General features: G+C 33.2%; 1 protein-coding gene across 6 annotated transcripts in view; it reads right to left on the bottom strand.

Annotated features, from left to right (window-relative positions):
- Positions 1-2895: 2895 nt before the first annotated feature.
- The window catches only part of LOC133184138 (uncharacterized), a 32908-nt gene continuing 16106 nt past the window's right edge, over positions 2896-19697 (bottom strand). For 2 of the 6 annotated variants that reach the window (XM_061319010.1, XM_061319011.1), the window contains exons 4-15: positions 16782-16865; positions 16255-16356; positions 14029-14854; positions 13300-13433; positions 11811-11959; positions 11244-11346; positions 11038-11114; positions 9378-9584; positions 8220-8340; positions 5304-7365; positions 4974-5051; positions 2896-3939 (exon numbers count right to left, since the gene is read on the bottom strand). In XM_061319010.1, coding sequence (XP_061174994.1) covers positions 5003-5051; positions 5304-7365; positions 8220-8340; positions 9378-9584; positions 11038-11114; positions 11244-11346; positions 11811-11959; positions 13300-13433; positions 14029-14854; positions 16255-16356; positions 16782-16865 — 3914 coding nt within the window. In that variant the 3' untranslated portion in view covers positions 2896-3939; positions 4974-5002. The remainder of the gene's footprint in view (positions 3940-4973; positions 5052-5303; positions 7366-8219; positions 8341-9377; positions 9585-11037; positions 11115-11243; positions 11347-11810; positions 11960-13299; positions 13434-14028; positions 14855-16254; positions 16357-16781; positions 16866-19697) is intronic. The other 4 variants (XM_061319016.1, XM_061319012.1, XM_061319013.1 and 1 more) reach the window with 4 other exon arrangements.

Genomic DNA, 19697 nt, shown 5'->3' with positions numbered 1-19697 from the left:
AGATATTACATTGACAAATAATGCTAGTCATCTAAATGCTGATTTATTTATTAGTCATGACTCACAACTTTGGGGGTTAAAGGGTTGAGGGAACATCAAAGTTGTGACGTGTAGAGGTAGTTCTGAGGTCCGTTTTACAAAAGAACTTACGACTAAGACCAAAATTTATTTCTGCATATAACTTTCTAATTAACAGATAAACATTATATTGACAATAGTTTTAATCTTTTTAAAAGGACTGCATGTAGTAAAGATACGTTTACAATAGCAATTTTATTAAAACAGAATAATTAATTTTGCAAAATTTTACAATCAACTAAAGTTTTTTGGTCGTAGTCGTGAGTTCTTTTGTAAAACGGGTCCCCTGGCTGAATCTGCATTTCACTTTTTCCATAAAGTGTCCAAAATATTGTGTCCGATCGCAAACACTTATTATCATTGCCTTTCTATTTAATTAAAACTTATTTTTGGTGGAGACAAACCATTAAATACAAATAAAGTGTTGCAGTATTTAGAACTGTCCATGAATTTATTCTGCATATGTACAGAGAGATTGAATACTGTTCGTTAGCTTCATATTCAAATTCATATTAGCGTTGCTGGCATATACATATTCTTATAATTCAGATACCCATTTTTGGAATATGTATGATGTATTATGAAAAGGGATGTTCTGTCTGTCAGCTTCTTCGTCGTACCAAGGTCATATCTTGCATGCCGTAAGTCTGACCATAAATCTTGGAAAGAAGGTGTGTCACAACCCAAAATTAGGCCAACCTGCATCAATTTGGAATTTTATGGTATTTACACATACATAACCAGATATCGCCATCATCACATCTTGTATAATGTAGATCTCCATTGAGAATTGCTGATAACGAGTAGCTATAGCATCATCAATTGCCGACTTGCATCAAACACTTCCAGTTGATACATCTTACCGTTAAAGTATGCCATGACAGAAATGTAGATCACCGTGACCTTATTTTGGAATTCTACATAGATATGTAGTCAAACCATGCATGTCCGGATCATATCGTGCTATGTAAGACCTAGAAACACCGAACCTCATCTCATCATAGCATGTTAGGGTGTGGTGGTGGTGTTTCGCGCCCCAAAAGTTGGTCACTGTGACCTCAATTTAGAATTCTACAGCTATCCAGTCAAATTATTTTTAATAATTATATATAATTATTATATAATTAAAAAATTTGGTCATGTCTAACCATAAAATTTATCATTTATCTTTTTCTTGACTTTTTCAATAGATAACAAACTTAGAAAATATCTTTTGAGTTTTGCTGTGCATTACAAAGAATTTCGGGTTTGTTACAGTAACGTTAATTACCTTTATTCTAATTTAATGTACGTAATTGCAAACGACGAAGTCAGAACTTGTTACTGAGTTGAACACATTTCCAGATGCAGTTTAAATCAACGTTCCCTGGTACCGGAATTTTAAAAATGTTTAAAATTTTGTCCCTAGACTTTGAAAAAAGCAGACCTAACTTGGCTGATAAAGAGACAAAGATGACCAAACGACTGTTCCAGAAAGAATGTCAAGTTCCATTTTTTACAGTTGAAACTCATCTGGAAATCTTGTTCAATCGGCAATAATTCCATGATCGCTAATGATTGCTTTTCTTTATTCTCATCATATTTGCTACAAAAACATTAACACCAGAGAAGAAATTAAATGGCGGGGGGTGGGGTGGGGGTGGGGGGATCCTTTGTGTAAATACAAAAATACAATGTAGTAAGGAGTACGGGATGTATCCTCCCTTTAAAAAATATCCGAAATTACATATTTTCGTAATAGTCGTATTTTCTTACAAAATCAATGTCTAAAGGGGAAAATATTCATACTTTAAAACGTTAATTACTGTTTATCGTCTCAAAACTATACTCACTTTTAGCTCTTCAGATTTCAAATATATGAAAAATAAATCACTGAAAACATCATTTTCAAACAAGAAACTGAGGGAAAAGGGATGCATTAATGCATATATGCAAATTTAATGAGGTCATCGAATAATGAAAGTTCAAGTTATCAATGAAAATGTTCTAGTCGAACAAAATGTGTGTATTTCAGAGGCACGTATCTAGCAATTTGTTCAAGTCAAAGAACCATTACAATTTTTTTTATTTCAGATATTAGAATTTATTTGCGTCATTTCACTGTAATATAATCATATCCTTCATCTATTCATTATTACAATTTTTTTTCGAAGGGGGTGTTAATAAATTGACCATTTATGCCACTAGCAGGCCCTAGCAACGGTTTCAAAAACGGGGTGGCCAACTTGCAGAAAAAATCTGACAAGCAAAATAAAAAAAACCTAGACTGACTAAAAAGGGGGGGGGGGGGCAGCTTCCCAAAATTATCTGACAATTAAAACAAAAAAACGTATTTTACGGTCCAAATCCTGGAATTTGCCAGTGCTCAACCTTACAACATCAAAAAGTGAGGGGGGGGGGGGGGGGGCAACCAGCATCCATAGGAAAATTTAATATGCAAAATATTATACTCCGAAAAAAGTGGTGGGGGGCCTTGCCCCCCGCGTTCTACGGACCTAACTAATTCCCTTTACTCCCCCAAATACTCTTTCAATTGATGTAATGCCAAATCAATATGATATGATTATTTTTTTTCAGCATTATAATTAAGAATACATCTATCATTACTCAGTCATGCATAGGTAGGTAAATGATTCAATGCACATGACAAGAAAAGCAATAGTAGTACATACATGGAGGCTAATTATATCATAAGCGTCAAGGACACCGACTGCACATAGTTGAGGACTTGAATATACTGGAAGATTAAAAATAAAATGGATTTCCATCTATTTTCTTGGAAAGGGAATCCATCAGTTTACCAAAAAGAATACCAACTAACAAACTTTCATTTTTTTTTATTCTGACATCATTAATCAAACACACAAACTGCATGATATCTGTATATATAGCACCATTTTGTTGGTTGTAAATATTGAGAAACCCAGTAAAATTCTAAAGGGTGAAGAATTATAACTGAGATTCATATATATTGTATGGACTTTGCACACTATCTTTGGCAGGTATTGCATTTTATGCTACCATCAAGTACAATACTGTTAATTACCAATCTAGATGCATTTAATGCTACATAAATCTACATGGTATATTTTTTGTAGATTTTTATCATATCAAATAAAATATATGTCTAAAATCAAATTATAGTTTTTTTCCCATATTCTATATAATTTTTCTTTCTCAATAATATATTATTCTATTTTAAAATCTTTATAAATTAATTCATTCCATATACATCTACAATATCTTCAGTGTGCCCTGTATGTTTCTTATATTATCTATGACTAAATGGATGAAATGACTATGACCAGGATTTGGCAGAACATTTAATACAGAAGAATCTATAAATACAAATTAGGATAAAAATGTCCAGATTTTATCCGATGAGATGAAAGTTGGACTAGATCATCACCACTTTTTTTGGTCAGAGCAATATTCATTCAATGAACATGAAAGAACAAATTATAATAGTGGTTTCTACAGAAGGTTAATGGTTCAAAATGTTCAGTCATTTAGGCTGCAAAGCCAAATTGCGAAAAAATAAAATTGCTGAAATAAAGGTCATTTTATGGAGATTTTTTTAAGTTGGATTTTTTTCATCAAGTTGAGTGTATTCCTCTCCTTGTCCAGCAGTGTGAGAGTGGTCCAGATAATTGTCTTGACCAGTATGGTCAACTTGAACCGGACAGCCTCCACTCATCTCCTGCTTCGGGGCTTGAGTTTCCCCATGGTATTGTCTTCACGGAGTGCGGCCATCTTTGACGTCATGGAAACAGGTGATCATCTCCATGACAACAGTAGCTTCCTTCCTGTATAACACAACTCCAGCTTGTCAGACCTTACACACTCAATAAGTGTCAGCATCTGAAAAATTACAAGAAATGGATTTCATTAATTTTTTTTAAACACAACAGCTATTGAAATTTTAATATTTATTGGTAAATTCAAGAATATATAATAAATGTGAACACTGCAACAAAGCGTCGATCAAATTTCCAGCCTGATCTCAAAGCCCATTCAATCATGGAATCTTATCATGCGTGAGAATTTATGTACAAATTTACAATATCTTTGTAGGTATGAAAATGTGCTAATTTAATGTTTTTAGTTTTGAAGCAGTAATTAAAATTCTATGATTAATAAAATTCTACACAGTTCAAAATAGCCCTTGACATTTGGCCTTTTTTAGAGAATGATTAGTGATTGAATTTGAATTATTGTGTCAAATATCCGAAACCATTTTCATGCACCAACATGTTACTAAACAATTAAATTTGAACTACAATGTAATCAATGACTGTTAGATTTATTAATGATGGAATAGATTTGCAAATAAAATAAAAATCACCATAATCACATATATGTATTTATATATATTTTTAACTTTGTCTTGAGAAAAAAAATTATTTTCAATACACACAGCATAGAAATGAACAATTATTTTCTAGCTATACTTGACAGAGGTAAATATTTATGTGTGTTGTATCATTTTCAATTGCCTAATAATTTATATGTATGTATGTCAAATAAATCATGGATTTTCTGGGACCACTGCAGTCAGTTGTAGGTAAGTAAATGAAATGAATTTTCTATTAGTTAAGGTACTTTGTTAAATCAGGATAAATATGAAATTAATAAATTTGATGAAATGAAGATGCAATATTAGTATATCATTTTGAATTATATGATGTACAATGAGAACTCTTCAAACTTTTAGCACAGCCAGTCAGCCAAGAAGAAAAAATGTTAAGAATATAAAAACTGAAAAAGTGCTCTAGTCTGAAAACCAAAGAGACATACCCCAGCAATGTAAGAGAATTTAATTTCCAGTGTCATTCATTAATTACAACACTACATATACATAGATGTTTGGTGTTATTGCCAAAACTTTAAATTACCAATCTCCGGAATATTTTCAAAAGCTCCTTCATCTATCAAAAACATTAATATTTTCTGAAGCTGTTCTATCGCAGCATCTAAAATGATCAGATTTTCAACAATTTTTACTCGTTTTCCTGGTTCAAATTTTCGGTATAGTATCATAATTAAATGGTATTAGGAAGATCTACTTTAAATTTCATTAGAAAATAAATGATAGAAAATGCAGTAAAATAAAAAGTAAAAAAAAGTATTTGTTTTAATTATTAGTAATTTTCAAATATTTTGAAAATTCATGATTAAGATTTCCCATGTCTCCTTAAATCAGCGACTATAAAAGAATCACTTACTTCGAAACTTTGAAAAACCTTCTTGGTCTTTGCAACCAATTGGATTCAAAAAATTTGGATTTGGCTTTTTTCTTTTCCTCGTTTGAGGTGTCGGAACATGAAGAGAGTGGCCTTGGTCTTTCCTCTTCTCCCTGGCTCTTCTTTCTCAGTCTTACTTCTGATGTTTCCTTCTGTTGTTGCTGCTCTGCTTTCATTGTCAAACCGAGATCAAACGACAACATGGTCTGTTGACACAACAGTCCTATTGTTCCCATTTTCACCTTTCCACTGCCTTTTTCTGTGAGTCTTTGGGGAAATACTATTTCCATCTTTGTGGCACCTGCTGGGACTATTGTCTTATGAGATATGTGGCGTTTACCAGAAGACGGACAAGAAATGTCGCTATCGGAGAAAGCATGGATCTCATCAATTTGACTGCTTCTGGCTCCTTGAGATGAACTTGCCTCGCACGTTGTGGCTGCCCGTTCCCTGTAGCCATTATTTGTATCTGAGGAATCCTCCTCTGCTACACTTAACAATGGCATGGATGAAAAATTTATCACATGTTCACTAACAGATGATTCTTTTCTACCATCAAATGGATCATAATCTTCTGTTGTATTCGGAGAAGTTAAAGTTGAAGTGGATGAAGATGAATCAAAGGAAATGTGACCTAAGTCATGACTTTTCTGTCTCAAGCTTGTCACTAACACAGATTTGAATGGCTTTTGCTCAGTGTCAGAAAGAGTTTTTTCTGGGGTATTTCTTCCACTGTCAAATGCCTGAGCCAATTTTTTCACACCAACACCATTAGTTAAATCTTTCAAAGGGGCAACACCAGTTCTAGACTGACCTGGTCCAGTTGGAGCAGAGAGTTTCCTCACAATTTGCTGTACAAATTCAGACTTTGCTCGAGGGGAATCTGCCCTGTGTATTGTGATTGAGGTTCCTGGCTTCGCAGAAACATTGCTGCTGCTACCTCCTGAATCTGGAGTTCCTTCACGTGATAATCTCTGTACTATGGTTTTCACATAGCCATGATGAGCAAAATTTTCTTTGTCATAATTTGACTGTCTTTCATCAAAATATTTTTTGGTTTCTTCACTTACAGCATACTTTTGTAAAATTCTTGTCATGTAAATGGACTGGCCTTGTCTATATCTCCTGCTTTCTTGCAGAAGTTCTTCAGCTGGTTTAATCCTGTGAATATTTGATATATTTCTCAATCTTGGCCAATGAACACTTGACTCATAAGTTCTTCTACAGATCATAGGGCTTATTGTAACTGATGTTTGTTTGAGAGGTTTAGCTGCAATGGCAGTATCAGAGCCAGTGTCCATTACTCCAGTGAATGTATGTCTCTTATTCTGGGTCATCTGTTCCAGAGATCTGGCCTGCTCTTCACTGATAGCAGGAACCCTTTGGTCCACAGATTTTTCCTTAGATACATCAACAGAAACAGAAGTGTAGTGACCAGAATCTGACTGAGAGGAATCAGAAGTCACTGGAATGGTTTCACTTGGTGGATGGCTGGCCACTGAAGGTACCGAGTTACTCAGAATGGGTTCCTCCACTTCCAGCCTCTCCACCTTCATCAACCCTCCATCCGTTGTCTTTTTCCACTCTGGTATCAACAGTTCCGGGAACTTCATTTCAGTAATATCTGATGCTGAACATGTTTCACTGATTTCACTGACTTGACCCATTGTGACTTTGGAAGCATCCACAGGTTTTCCTCTTTGGCTCCTTGGTACACTGAGCTCATGTTGTGAGATGTCTCTAGGCATGCTGACATTAGCTTTAGGTAACTTGATGGTGAGTGATATTTCTACACCTTTGTCAGTGTGAATGATCTTTCTTGGATCCTGACTGGCTGGAACAACAACAGTTGATTCGAATGTCTCCGAAGTTTCTTTGTCTTGATCCTGGGAGGTGGAAACTCTTTCAGAAGATGGTGGTTTTCGTGACATGGGATGAATGGCTTGTGATACATGGATGACTGAAGATGAACTTCTGGTATTTGTATGGCGTGTGACCGCTGGAGAAGCATCATCTGTTCTCATACTTTCATCCTTGCTGGTATCTATAACATATGTCTTTCAATTATTAACCATTTTCAAATGCCAACAAGTACATGTCATGTAATTATAGACATACTATTTATAGAAGCATTATTTGTTAATTATTTAAAGTGGATTAACTCCCTTAGACAATATCCTGTTTTCCAGAATACTCTATATATATAATTATACAGTTGAAGTTCATTATCTTGCATACCAATATCTTGAATACCAGGGATGTGTCGAAGTGAGTTGGCAGTCCCAACCTCTTATTCTTTATACATGTATTTTGAACCCTGGTTATCTTGAATCATCAGATATCTCAAAGTTCAATCTTGGTTCCATAGAGTTTGAGATAACGAGGTTTGACTGTTTACATATTTCTTTGTTTATTTATTATATCAAATTTTTAGCTGATAAATTAATGAAGTCAGTATGTTGAATGAAAAAAAATAAATTTCTCTTATGAAACTATTCAGTTTATTTTTTGAAAAAGAGATCATCTACTTTAAATTCATACAGAATTCTATTTTACTGTTGACTTGTTTGATATAATTATAAGGTAAGCTTCAATAAACAGTGATTATATGCATGTGACATATAGGTACTTCTATACTATAAACTTTTTTGCATGCGACTTATAATAATCTGTTAGATTAAGAGGACTAGGGTATCAAGAAAAAGAGTTAATCACTGTAAAAAAAATACATTTGTATTAATTTAATGCATGTATTGAACTATGTTGAAAGTGCGCGCAAGAAGACAACTTAAGGAGGAACTACCAACGAAAATCTCCATGACTAAATTAAACCAGAAAATTAGCCATGATGAAAACTGGTTCACAGTACTAGGAACCAGTTAAGTCTGCCATAATTACCAGAGGTACTGGGTTCTGAAGCCTCCTGAATTTCCTCTGCTCCATTCACAACTGACTTGTTGACAATGTTTTTGGTGAATCTTTTGTATGGTGGAACAGACTCAGCTTCTTTGCCTTCCACCTAAAAGATGAAATCAGCAAATGCATATATTTTTTTTTAATTTACAATTTATCAATTTGAAATCCATCAGCTACTATTTATACATTGAATACCTCTAGGAAACGTTCTACATAAAAACACAAAGAAATAATGGTTCTTGGCAGAAAATATTTGCATGTAAAAGGAAGTCCAAAAGCTCATGGATATTTTCACTCACAAATAAAAGTTGTTTGCACTGTAGTCACAGTATATAAACCACACATCAACATTATGTCATACATGATTCATGTTTCATTTTCTTCCATTGAGAACTTCAAATTGAAATGTATTATTATTATTGGGTCAAAGGTTAAATTTTGGAGATAGGATGACCCCTTAAGAACCACTTCCACCATCTAACAATGTAAGGGAGATAACTCCGAGTTAGACGATGTAAATCTAAATAAATAGAACTACAGACAGGGCACAACATCAAACTTACACCAAGTTAAACCGAGTCGTTTTATCCTGGTTTGCAGTAAAATGAAATGATAGGAAAATTATCAGTAAAGAATCAAATATTTATGCTTTCTGCCAAGTTATGCATGTTTCTATCAACTTATTGAAAAAAAAATTCAATTTTATTTGCATCATTTCATAAGACATTTTTCTTTTCTGTTTTGTTTGATGACAGACTGATTTATCTAGTTGTTTTTAAGTAAATATATGAGAAGATGGAAGTTCAAATGAAATAACTACAACATTTAGCCAGTGGTTGTTTTTTGTTTTAAAAAAAAATTGACAATTATTAATGACATTTTTCATCTTAGCATTGCATGGACACAAATATTGCTGTCCCCATGTACAACAAACTTTGAAAAATAAAGATGTTGATGTTAATCTTATCAAAACAACCATCTGAATCAGTGAAAAACCCATAATATGCTTAAATAGATCAGAAAAGAAGATTTTTCAAACTACATTTTTGAAAATCTAATGACATTTGATTATTGTTTCACTGAAATATTTAAGGTAACATCTACTGATTTGAACTCTTAACCTCTCAGAATGATACTTACAACTCGTCCTTCCATTCCTCCGTACGTGTTCCAGCGTTTCAGACTTGGGTTCTTTTTGGCCACTTGTTTGTATCGTAGTAGCTCTGTCTCCCGGCGTGTGATGTCTGCTTGTAGCAGAAGATTGTTAGCCTCTTGTAGCAATAGCTGCCTCTTCATGGACATGATCTCCTTGTTGCGCTCAATCTGACTTAACCTTAGGTTGCTAAGCTGCAACAAACATCAGCAACAACTTCATGTTTGGAATTTTTCACTAATGTAAAAGAACCTATGTTATCCCACCTTAATGTATAAGTATTTTTCTATATCTTCAACTTAAGCAGGAAATGAAAATATTTATATTATAGGAGCATATCCTTCTGCATATTTTCTTCTCAATAAATATGTCTGTTGAAATTAAAAATTTTATTTACATCTACAAATATTTGTATTAATAAATGTAAAAATCAAAGACGTTATTAGATGAGAATCATTTTTTCATTAATGATAGATGTATCAACTTTTTGGTAGTCACATTTTGATGATCAATCATTGAACCACATACTACATCACTCAGATAGTACATTAGTCATATAGTACATGGTTATTGTTACCAATAGTGCTTCCTGTCCAATTCCTGACATGGACAAATGAGAAATTTCAAGGCAGTTGATAAATATTTGTAAAAAAACAAAGGAGACTATCGAGAAAAAGTAGGTTTTTGAACTTAGATGGGAGCTTTTTTCTGAGAGGCTAACCGCAGTCAATAACCATGTAACACAGTTCTTATTTCATCACATGGACCTTTTGGACTGTAAACAGCTAATCCTAATTCAATTCAACATTAATACTTTTTGTTTCATATTTTATGTATTTAGGGAATTAGAATTACAGATGAGGTAAATATTTACTGAGAAAGTCAGAGAGGTGAAGTTAGCACTTCGGAAAAAAGGATACCATTTTTGGATCAGCAATTGTAAATGATCTTCTGAACTGGAGGGATATTCTACACTTTCTTCTAATACAATTATTTATGACATTGTGAACTTGAACTGGACACATCAGATACAGTACATGTACACTCAAATATATATACTCAGATACCAAACATTTGAAATATTCACAAAATCAATGTCAATAAGAGAAAGAACCATTGTTTAACAAAGCTTAGCAAAAACCAGCCATTTCTAGGTAACATTTCTGGGTTACATATATTATCTCCACCAAAACTCTCTAACTAATTAATAGCTGAGTTTATATACAAGACACTTGTCTGCACTGCAATCCTTCACTCTATGCAGCATATTTTGCATCTGCAACCAATATAACACAATGTTGAACTGATGAAGCGGGATTTGTCACACTTGGCTACTGAACAGGCCACAGTATGTTAAGGCCACACAACCTAAGGGGCCAAAGTAAGCCAGGGATGCCCTAATTAACGGACCTTTATATCCCATACCACTGTATCTCAAAGCTTCATAGCAAGTGAAGTGGCCTTAGAAAGCATGGTCCACACAAATCCAAAGGTCCATAATTATCCAGGGGAACACAAATCAGGGGCCACAATATGCCAGAGCCACACAAATCTGGGGCCATAATACTTAGCCATACAAATCAGGGGCCATAACAATTAAGCCACACAAATCAGGGGCCATAATAAGCCACACAAATCATGCTCTACCTGCACCTGTAGCTGCATGGCCTGGCTATAGAGCTTCTCAAAACTGTGCAGAGCAGAGGATTTTTGGTATACTTCTTCTGCAGAGAAGAAAGGGAAAAAATTATGTCATATTCAGAACATAAGATAATAAGTGTTTGTAAGAAAATTCTTGCAATAGAGATTTAACAATGTTAGTTCATTTAACCTTAAATCTAGTGATGTAGTACCTGACTGTGAAGCTTGGATTAACATTTGTCTCATCTTTTCTAACAGATCCATCAGTCTTGAGTTAACATTCTCCTCACCTTCTATTGACTGCCATTTACATACCTATCAGAAATTGTCTGATATAAGTTAAGCATAAGCATGCATCCAAAAATATTGAACAGTAACTTGAGTCTAGACTACTGAGATATTGAAATTTTCATGTCTAACACAAAGAATATCTCAATCCGAAAAGTGAAAAAAATTAATCCAGTTGAAACATCATTCTATGAAACTTATGTCTACTCCAGACACCACTGGTTCCATAGAAATTGGCCGCATTAGACAACATTCCAGATTAGATAACATCTTAATCAATTGAATTTACTGAAAGGGACTTAAAGTTAACATCATATTAGAAAGATTTCAGAATACACAACATCCGGATTGGACAAGTTTTACAGCAAGGTACTTCTGCATTTTCATTTCAAACACCACCGTTTTTCAGATTTAAAATGCTAAAAGCCATTTAGTAATGTCATACTTTTAGGCTTATGATACAATAACATTTTCATCAGATGGAGACATACCGCAGCACTTTCCAGAGTAACGGCAAGGTTTTCTCCAAAGCTTTTGAGTTCCTGGATTTTGCTCTCAAGTTCAGTCAGCTGGTTGGACATAGTAAACGGGGACAATGGGGGAACTGTGCTCCCACCTGCAAGGCATTCTTTATAGTGTTCTGTTGGACAAAAGACGGGTTAGTGGGTTAGTGTAGGTTATATATGGGTATACTAAGGCTTAGAGCTATATAAATACATGATTATATCGAAAGGTTGTATTAATATTGATATATAAACTATGGTGACAGAGATAGAAAGAAGATATGAATAAAGAATTGAATATACCAATTAAGATATGTACATTCAGGGATGCTGTTCTATATATCAACCAATCCATGTTATACAATTGTGCACATAGTTCCTGCATATTTAAAAGAGTTACATCCCACTACCATAATTCTCCACCATTGACTACCGTAAATCTGGAAATTTTTACGTCGATTTATTTTTGCGAATCTGGGTCAAAAAGGTGTTGATTAATTTTTACGTTTTAAAATTTTGCGAATTGTCATTGGCGTTAAAAATAAAAAAGCGCTTAAAATTTTCGTAACAGTTTATAAGTTACGCATGTGGAATGAATTTTGCATGTACATGCCATCTCCTTTCTTTCATTGGATTTCATTATACACAAGACTATGTTCCCCGGTAAGATTCTGTCGTGCTAGGGATTCGTTGTTAGATAAAACAACAGGACTTTCTTTCTTGGAGAAATAATTTAAAAGAGACATACTGCCTGTCAAACCATCAGACGATATTGAATGTAGTTATTGTCACGGGTAATTTGCTTGTAGTATAAAAAGATTTCTGAAAATGACCATTGCTTACGAACATTTGTTCACCGGGTTAAAAAAAGACATCAGCTGTTCAGCAGAATTTTTATTCATATTTTTTGTTGTTGATTTATTTTTAAGAAAAAAATTTTTGCGAATGCAATGCAAGCGTAAATTTGCTAAAAATTTATCTACAGTAAAAATTTCCAGATTTACGGTATATAATACCCACTCACAATCACCAGTGTTATAGGATATACATATTTCAACTTATGGCATTCATAGGCTATGTGTAACTTCAAAGGTAAAATACTGTGCAGAGAGTACTTTTTAGCAGACCACCAGACAATACTTATTCCAGTGCCATGTACATTAGTACTAAGGTTATATGGGTTGCAAAAGATGCTGTGGAATAACGTTATGTGCGGGGTGGTAACAGTAGACAATCCATATATAAAATAAAATTTTGTACTTGATATAAACAGTTAAATTCCACCGGCATTAACAAAGAACATTATATTGGCCTTGATCATAAATTCTTGTGAGGGAATGTTACTGAAGTGCTTACTTCGAAATAATTCTTTCATTAAATTTCTTCCATATTCCTACACCAAATTTTTTGTTTTTGTTTTTTGTGCATATGTAAACACTCTCCCTGATATATTGCGACGCCTTTCTGGAGAGTTTACCTAGCTCTGTGGAATGTTGTATCCTGGCCTTGTTCAGTTTGTCATTAAGATCACGGACTTCTTCCTGTAGATTTGCGTATTCCATCTCTTTCTCCTGCAGTTCTTCCAGCAAACGAGCGTTGGCTTTCTCCAGACTAGCATGCCAAAACAAAAATCATGTTCCAGTGATTGTTCATTACACATAAAGTACAAAAAAAAAACCTACACAGAAATGAAGCAACCTTATTCTCTATTATATTTTCAGTATAGTGCCAAATGCTTTGCTGGAATTTGCTTTCCAAGAATGTAATAATCAAAGGTTTTATCTTCATCTAAATGACAACCTATTGCCATTTACATCATGTTTTCTGACTCAACATTAAAACTTCAAACATACTTATTTCTTAAATTTCAATGATAATATTAGTGATATGAAACATTAGTAATTTGAATGTTGTGAAGTATGTGGCCTTGTTTGCCTAAGAGAATACACAAATGGCTCATTACTATATGGTGGATGCATAGCATGTATTATTGGGTCAGCAGTGACATACACAGGATAAATGGTCTGCAATAAAAGCTTCAGAGAAATTTCATCTCTGTCACCAGTAAATGCCTGTGTCACTAGTAACCATGCTCATGTTTATGATTGTCCATCAAAATCTGTTGATTTACTGAGCCCAGTGTGTTAAAGCTTGGCATTAGGGGAGTTTTGATAGTTCCTGACAACAACAATTAATGGAAGTTTACCTGGATATGTTGGACTCTGTCATACTCTCTGTGGTTATGGATGTTTCATCTTCAAAACTGTCCAAAGATGACCTTGACCTTGCACCTGGTGACACTTCATCTGGTGAGTCTGAGCAAGGCATAAGGGTCAAAGGTGGTGGCTTTTGACCTTTGGAAAGCTTTCTAACCGGTGTTTGTTGTTGATCCTCCACTGAGAAACTCTCCTTTTTCGATGAGCTGTCAGGACTTGGGCTTTGACCAAGACTTTTTTGTTGTGTTTCAAGATAAGTTGCCATGGAAACAGATCCTGGTCCTTTCTTTAATTCCCACTGATGTAACTTTTTAGCAAAATCTGAAGTAACTTTGTATTCTGCTAAGGGACTGAGCACTGGATTTTTGAATTTGGAATCCATGTCAGATTGACTAAGCCGACCTTTCATTTTCTCTATCCTAGCCTCACGTTCCAATGCTTTTAGTCTCTCTTTTTCTAGCCTCATTTTCTCCTTCTCCAGTTTCTGTTGTTCTTTCTCCACCCTCTGTAACTCTCTTTCTCTCTGTCGTTCCAGTTTCCCTTTCCCTTCTTTAACTTTTCTACTCTTCTGTCGTTCCTCCTTTCGTGTGATGGACTTTCCGCCACTATTTCTTCGGATCAAGCCTGGACTCCCCTCCCTACCCTTGTATTTCTGCTTTTCCCACTCCTCCATTTTCCTCGAGAAGCTATCAGTAAGCTTTCTCTGAATTTCCTCAATGTTGATTGGGTGAGACAGGGAATCTGGTGGGGTGAAGGCCTCTGGGGATCCCTCTCTTGATTCTCGGGAAGCTGACTTGTCATGATCTTCACTGGTGTCTATAATTGAGAATAAAAATTTTTATATAAAGTCAGCTTAAGAGATTTGAGTCTTGAAATACTAAAAATCAAAATACATGTTTGATTTTAATGCACAACAGCACTTTAAATTAGGGATGTCAACGAATATTCGAACATTCGAATATTCATTCGATGAGTTGATATTCGAATATGAATTTATGATACGAATATTCGGTATTTTTCAGATTTCATTTAAAGAAGTACTGCGATTAATAAATCTTGAATAGATATCCCCTTTTAATTTACAAGCGATCAATTTTGATCGCCTGATTTCTTTCACTTCTTCCTTATCGTCTAGATCTACTAAATTATTTTGTTTTGAGTAAGGTGTTAATGAATTATACATTAATGCTTCATGTATAATACAAAACGTACTTTAATAGTTTGTTATTTGTTAAATACAATCGGATATAGAATCGAGGACAACAATTAAAATGCAAATCTCCTTAGAATGTCCAAAAGACGTGAAGAGTATACTTATCTTAATAAATTTAATTGATCATTGAATGGATGTCCGATGGAAGTTGTCTGTAAATAAATTTTGGAAAGGGCTCAATTTCAGAATAAATGTGTAAATTACTTGATTATCACGGGTTGTACATAATCCTGAATTTTATTTTCATTATCGGGAAAATAGTTAATTACCTAGGAAAATTATCTAAGGAAATGTTTGTTTATATTTTAAAAACATTGTATCAAAGGTTATGATCATATTTCTTATTAGGCCGATAATTGTAATTAATTGCACGTATTGAAATCTGAACAGTTAGACGACTATACTGCCTTTGGTAAGACGACTGGTTGCTCAGTTGGAGTTACTATAAAAACACACGCATGATTGTATAACTTGTTAAAATTGTACTTTTCTACATTTAAATCAATTATTTTTTTCAAATATTGACAAATATCAAAAGGAATTTCTTATTGTACACCTACAAAAATCTTCATACAATTTTACTTCCAATATAAGAATACCTACGCTAAACCATTCGTGAAAGTAGGATGATACATATTTAAACTAAACCAGATTTTATTTATTTTATCGAATATTCGAATATATTCGAATACTTTCATTGAATATTCGAATATGAATTATCGACAAAATTGACATCCCTACTTTAAATACATGGATGGCAGATTACAGATTACTGTAAATTCTATCAATGAATGCTTCTTTTATTTACTTTGTTCACAATAGGAAATAAATCTAATCAAAATTATGGCAATTTAACATTTAAACTACCAAAGACTGAATGTAACTTTGCTAGTAAAGAACCATTGCAGATCTTGTGAATATTTCTTGCACACTTCATTTCTTAATATTTGAATTTGCTTATTTTTAATTTTTTTTTTAATATTGAATAGTGCAACAGACTTACATTTGATGCTTCTTGTTCTTTCCCATTCGTCCATTTTCTTCTGGAATTCAGGAGACACTGCGGCAATCTGCTCAGGGATTGTAGCTTCACTGCCGTCACCTTCTGCTCGAATTAAAATTAAAAAATAAACCACGATATTGTAATCAGTAAAGCTCAACAATAACGGTGCTGAAATCTAAGTTTCTGTTCATTCCGCTGTGGTAAAAAGTGACATAAAACAAAGTTAGCTAATAGAATTACTGAGGCATGCTTTATATCCAGTGGTAAATTGGAAATAAATTTTTTTTATGGATATTAAACTCTTCATGCAGCTTTTAGATTAATAGCCCAACTATTGCTAAGAACTGCAAAGATCTATGGAGTAAGTCGTCAATGCTGTTTTTATTATGACCATGAGCTTTTAATTCTTTATTCTCTTAATGCAAAGAAAAGTAAACAGTCTAAATGAATGCACTAAGAAACACAAGTTTGCCAATTCTAAATCATGGTGGATGACGGAGGAAAAGCAATAAATCTGGCTATCCCACCTCTCTGTGATGCTGAAAATCTCTTTGTCGTCTGCAGTTCATTCCATTCTTTCATTTTCTTGGAAAAATCATCTGACATGTTACCTAAAATATTGACTGTGGTTTTTTACATTTAAATACGAAAGTAACACAGGCATATACCAAAAAAATAAAAAGCAATATGCTCAAGCTAATATAAAGATCTTTCATCTTATGGGCAAAACCGAAAAATACCTCAAAAGTCTTAGATACCAAAATCAAATCATTAAATATAGTACTTTTTTACTTATACAATGTACAACAATTTTAGGTTAAAAATAGTTTGTTGGCTTCAAATTGGTTACCGGTACTACCCCTGGGTTGAAACTCAATTTGCTCTGTCTGAGAACATGTCCAAAAAGCCACTGAGGTTTCAGATACATATGACACTCAGATACTGTAATTCTTTTCAGTACATTACAGTTAATCACATTTTATTCACGAGAACTTTATTTTCGCGTAATAATGTATGACAGTCTGTGGCCCTTTTCACAAAAAATCTTACTACTAAGATAAAAATTTGACAACTCTGTAATATCTATTTATTTTTTTCCTAAATATATTTTACAATGTTATCTAATGTAATAGAAGTAGAAGAATTTTTTTTCCTACTACAGCTTAGATACTTGTTGAGGAATGGGGAAATTTTTGTCTTAATCGTAAGATTTTTTGTGAAAAGGGCCACTACTCGTGAAAATTTTATTTTCACATACATTTGTATTATTAAAGAATTTACTTAATAATAATCAAAATTCCTAACAATCAATTTTTTCTCACTTATCAGTACCAAATGACGATCTCATGGAAATAAGGTGTCTCGAGTTTGATGTAAATATGGTATATTTAAGTTCATTTATCCTTCTATCCAGTGAATATCTGCCATTGGATAGTTTTTTCATATCCTAACACTTTGCATTTAAAAGATGCCTTTTGATGTCATATGAACAATTATATGAGAACTTCTTTTTTTTATATCCACTATTTTTAGCTATTGTTGGAGTCTTTTTTATTCAGCTTAAGGGAGCCAACAGGGGAGCAAAAACTATTGGAATTAAGCGAAAAGAACATTCCTTGGTTTGTGACTGGATTTCGCATTTAATTCAACAAGTAATGTACTATTCCTGAGTTGATTGTGGATTGTGGATGATAATTGAATTTTAATTAAGAAATTGTGACAAACATTGTTTTTATTGCTGTTTAATAATTACGCCACATATTATGTAATCAATGTTTACTTATCAATCATATTCATAATTCGGCTTCATTTTGTGGTGATTTTTTGAGACAGATAATAGTAGCAAATTAATAATTTTATGGATTTCTTTACCAATTATTATGTAATTAATTAGAAATTATTTTCAATAATTAAAGTCACATTAGTGGCAAAGTGCAACTTTAATTAATTTGTATATTTCAGTCTTTATACTCTTGATATATAATACAATAACATTTTTGTAAAATAGCTTCATAAAAAATTACCTTTACAAGGATTGTGACAGAACTTCCGAAAAAATCCAAACATTGCACCCTGATTGATTTTAAACACAATATATACACCGTAGATTTGGCTCACATCAGAGCAGAAATAAGTCTGCTGATAGCAGAGGAAATTTGTGACTTTTATCGACTGTGGATTTGTTTTTTCCCTCTAAAAATGGTCATTACTCGGCAACAATACTCCATACGTGGGCAAAAATTTATGATACAGAAACCTTCTGCAAGCCAAATTCTGATCTGGACATTTGATAATCATGATGCTTGCTTTCTAGCCATCATGTTCAAATTTCAAAAATTGATTTCTTTTTCTTCATTACATTTCTTTATGCCTAAGTGCTTCCATTCCCTTAAAAGTTCAATAAGCCTATTTGCAAATATGCTGTACATTATTGACTTGAAATTAAGGCAAATCAAGGTTGATCCAAATCAATTCGATCAATAAATGCTCTATAGTTTTGCAGAGTACGTGTAGCTCTTCCTTACTGGTTCTGGAATTATATGATTAAGATTTGATTAGATTTTTTTTAATTAATAACTGAACTTGACATTCTCCCTTCAATACTGTCAGAGTCCTATTGATTGAAATTTTTTGTTGTAGAAGCACAAAGCATCTTTCTTATGGAAAATAAATCTTTCCACAATTAATGCTTAATGATCAAGTTGGATTTCTGAATTTTAAAGTCTTTGCACAGATGGAAGATACTGAATGGCTTTTAGATTTAAGTAGAAAAATTCAGCAAGTTTTTAATATGAAATGAGAATTATTAACTTTTTAAAAAAATATACAATTATTATTACCAAATTTACATTACAATATTTCCTATAAATAGAATGTAACAATTTCTTATCAATATTTATCCAACTACATGTTGAAAATGATCAGAATCTCATTACACAGGGCAGTAATGAAAACTGTCTTTTATAACAGTTTTTATTCTAAAGAATGATGTTTTAATTAAAAGTAACCAAATTGAAGCATGTATACATGGAAAAATTACCAGCATTAAGTGAATGTAAAGATCACCCAGGTATGGTCTTATCTTCAAAATAGATATTTACTTGCAGGCAAACTTGATAATAAATCTTAATGCAAAAGTTAAAGACTATAAAGGCTATGAATCTTCTGCAACAGACAAAATGAACTCATCAGGGTTATCATCTTTTCTATTTAAAAATTTCATAAGTTGCTTCTCTTTGCCCATTCATTTTTAAAAAGTTAGGAAATATCTTTTCCTAAATGGCACACAAAATCAAACTTACATACTGATAAAAGTATAGGATATTGTTAATGAAATTAAAGAATTTTGTAAAGACACCTTGACAAATTGATAACTACATATAGATTACTTCAGGACATCCATCAATTTCTTCCAAGGTCCACATCATGTTTTAGTGAACTCA

This window comes from Saccostrea echinata, unplaced genomic scaffold, assembly GCF_033153115.1.
Source record: "Saccostrea echinata isolate AGI-Se365-2 ecotype Australia unplaced genomic scaffold, CSIRO_AGI_Sech_v1 ptg000010l, whole genome shotgun sequence".
Lineage (NCBI taxonomy): Eukaryota > Metazoa > Mollusca > Bivalvia > Ostreida > Ostreidae > Saccostrea > Saccostrea echinata.
Note: the sequence above shows the minus strand (reverse complement) of the source record. Positions and strands in the feature narration are given on the sequence as shown.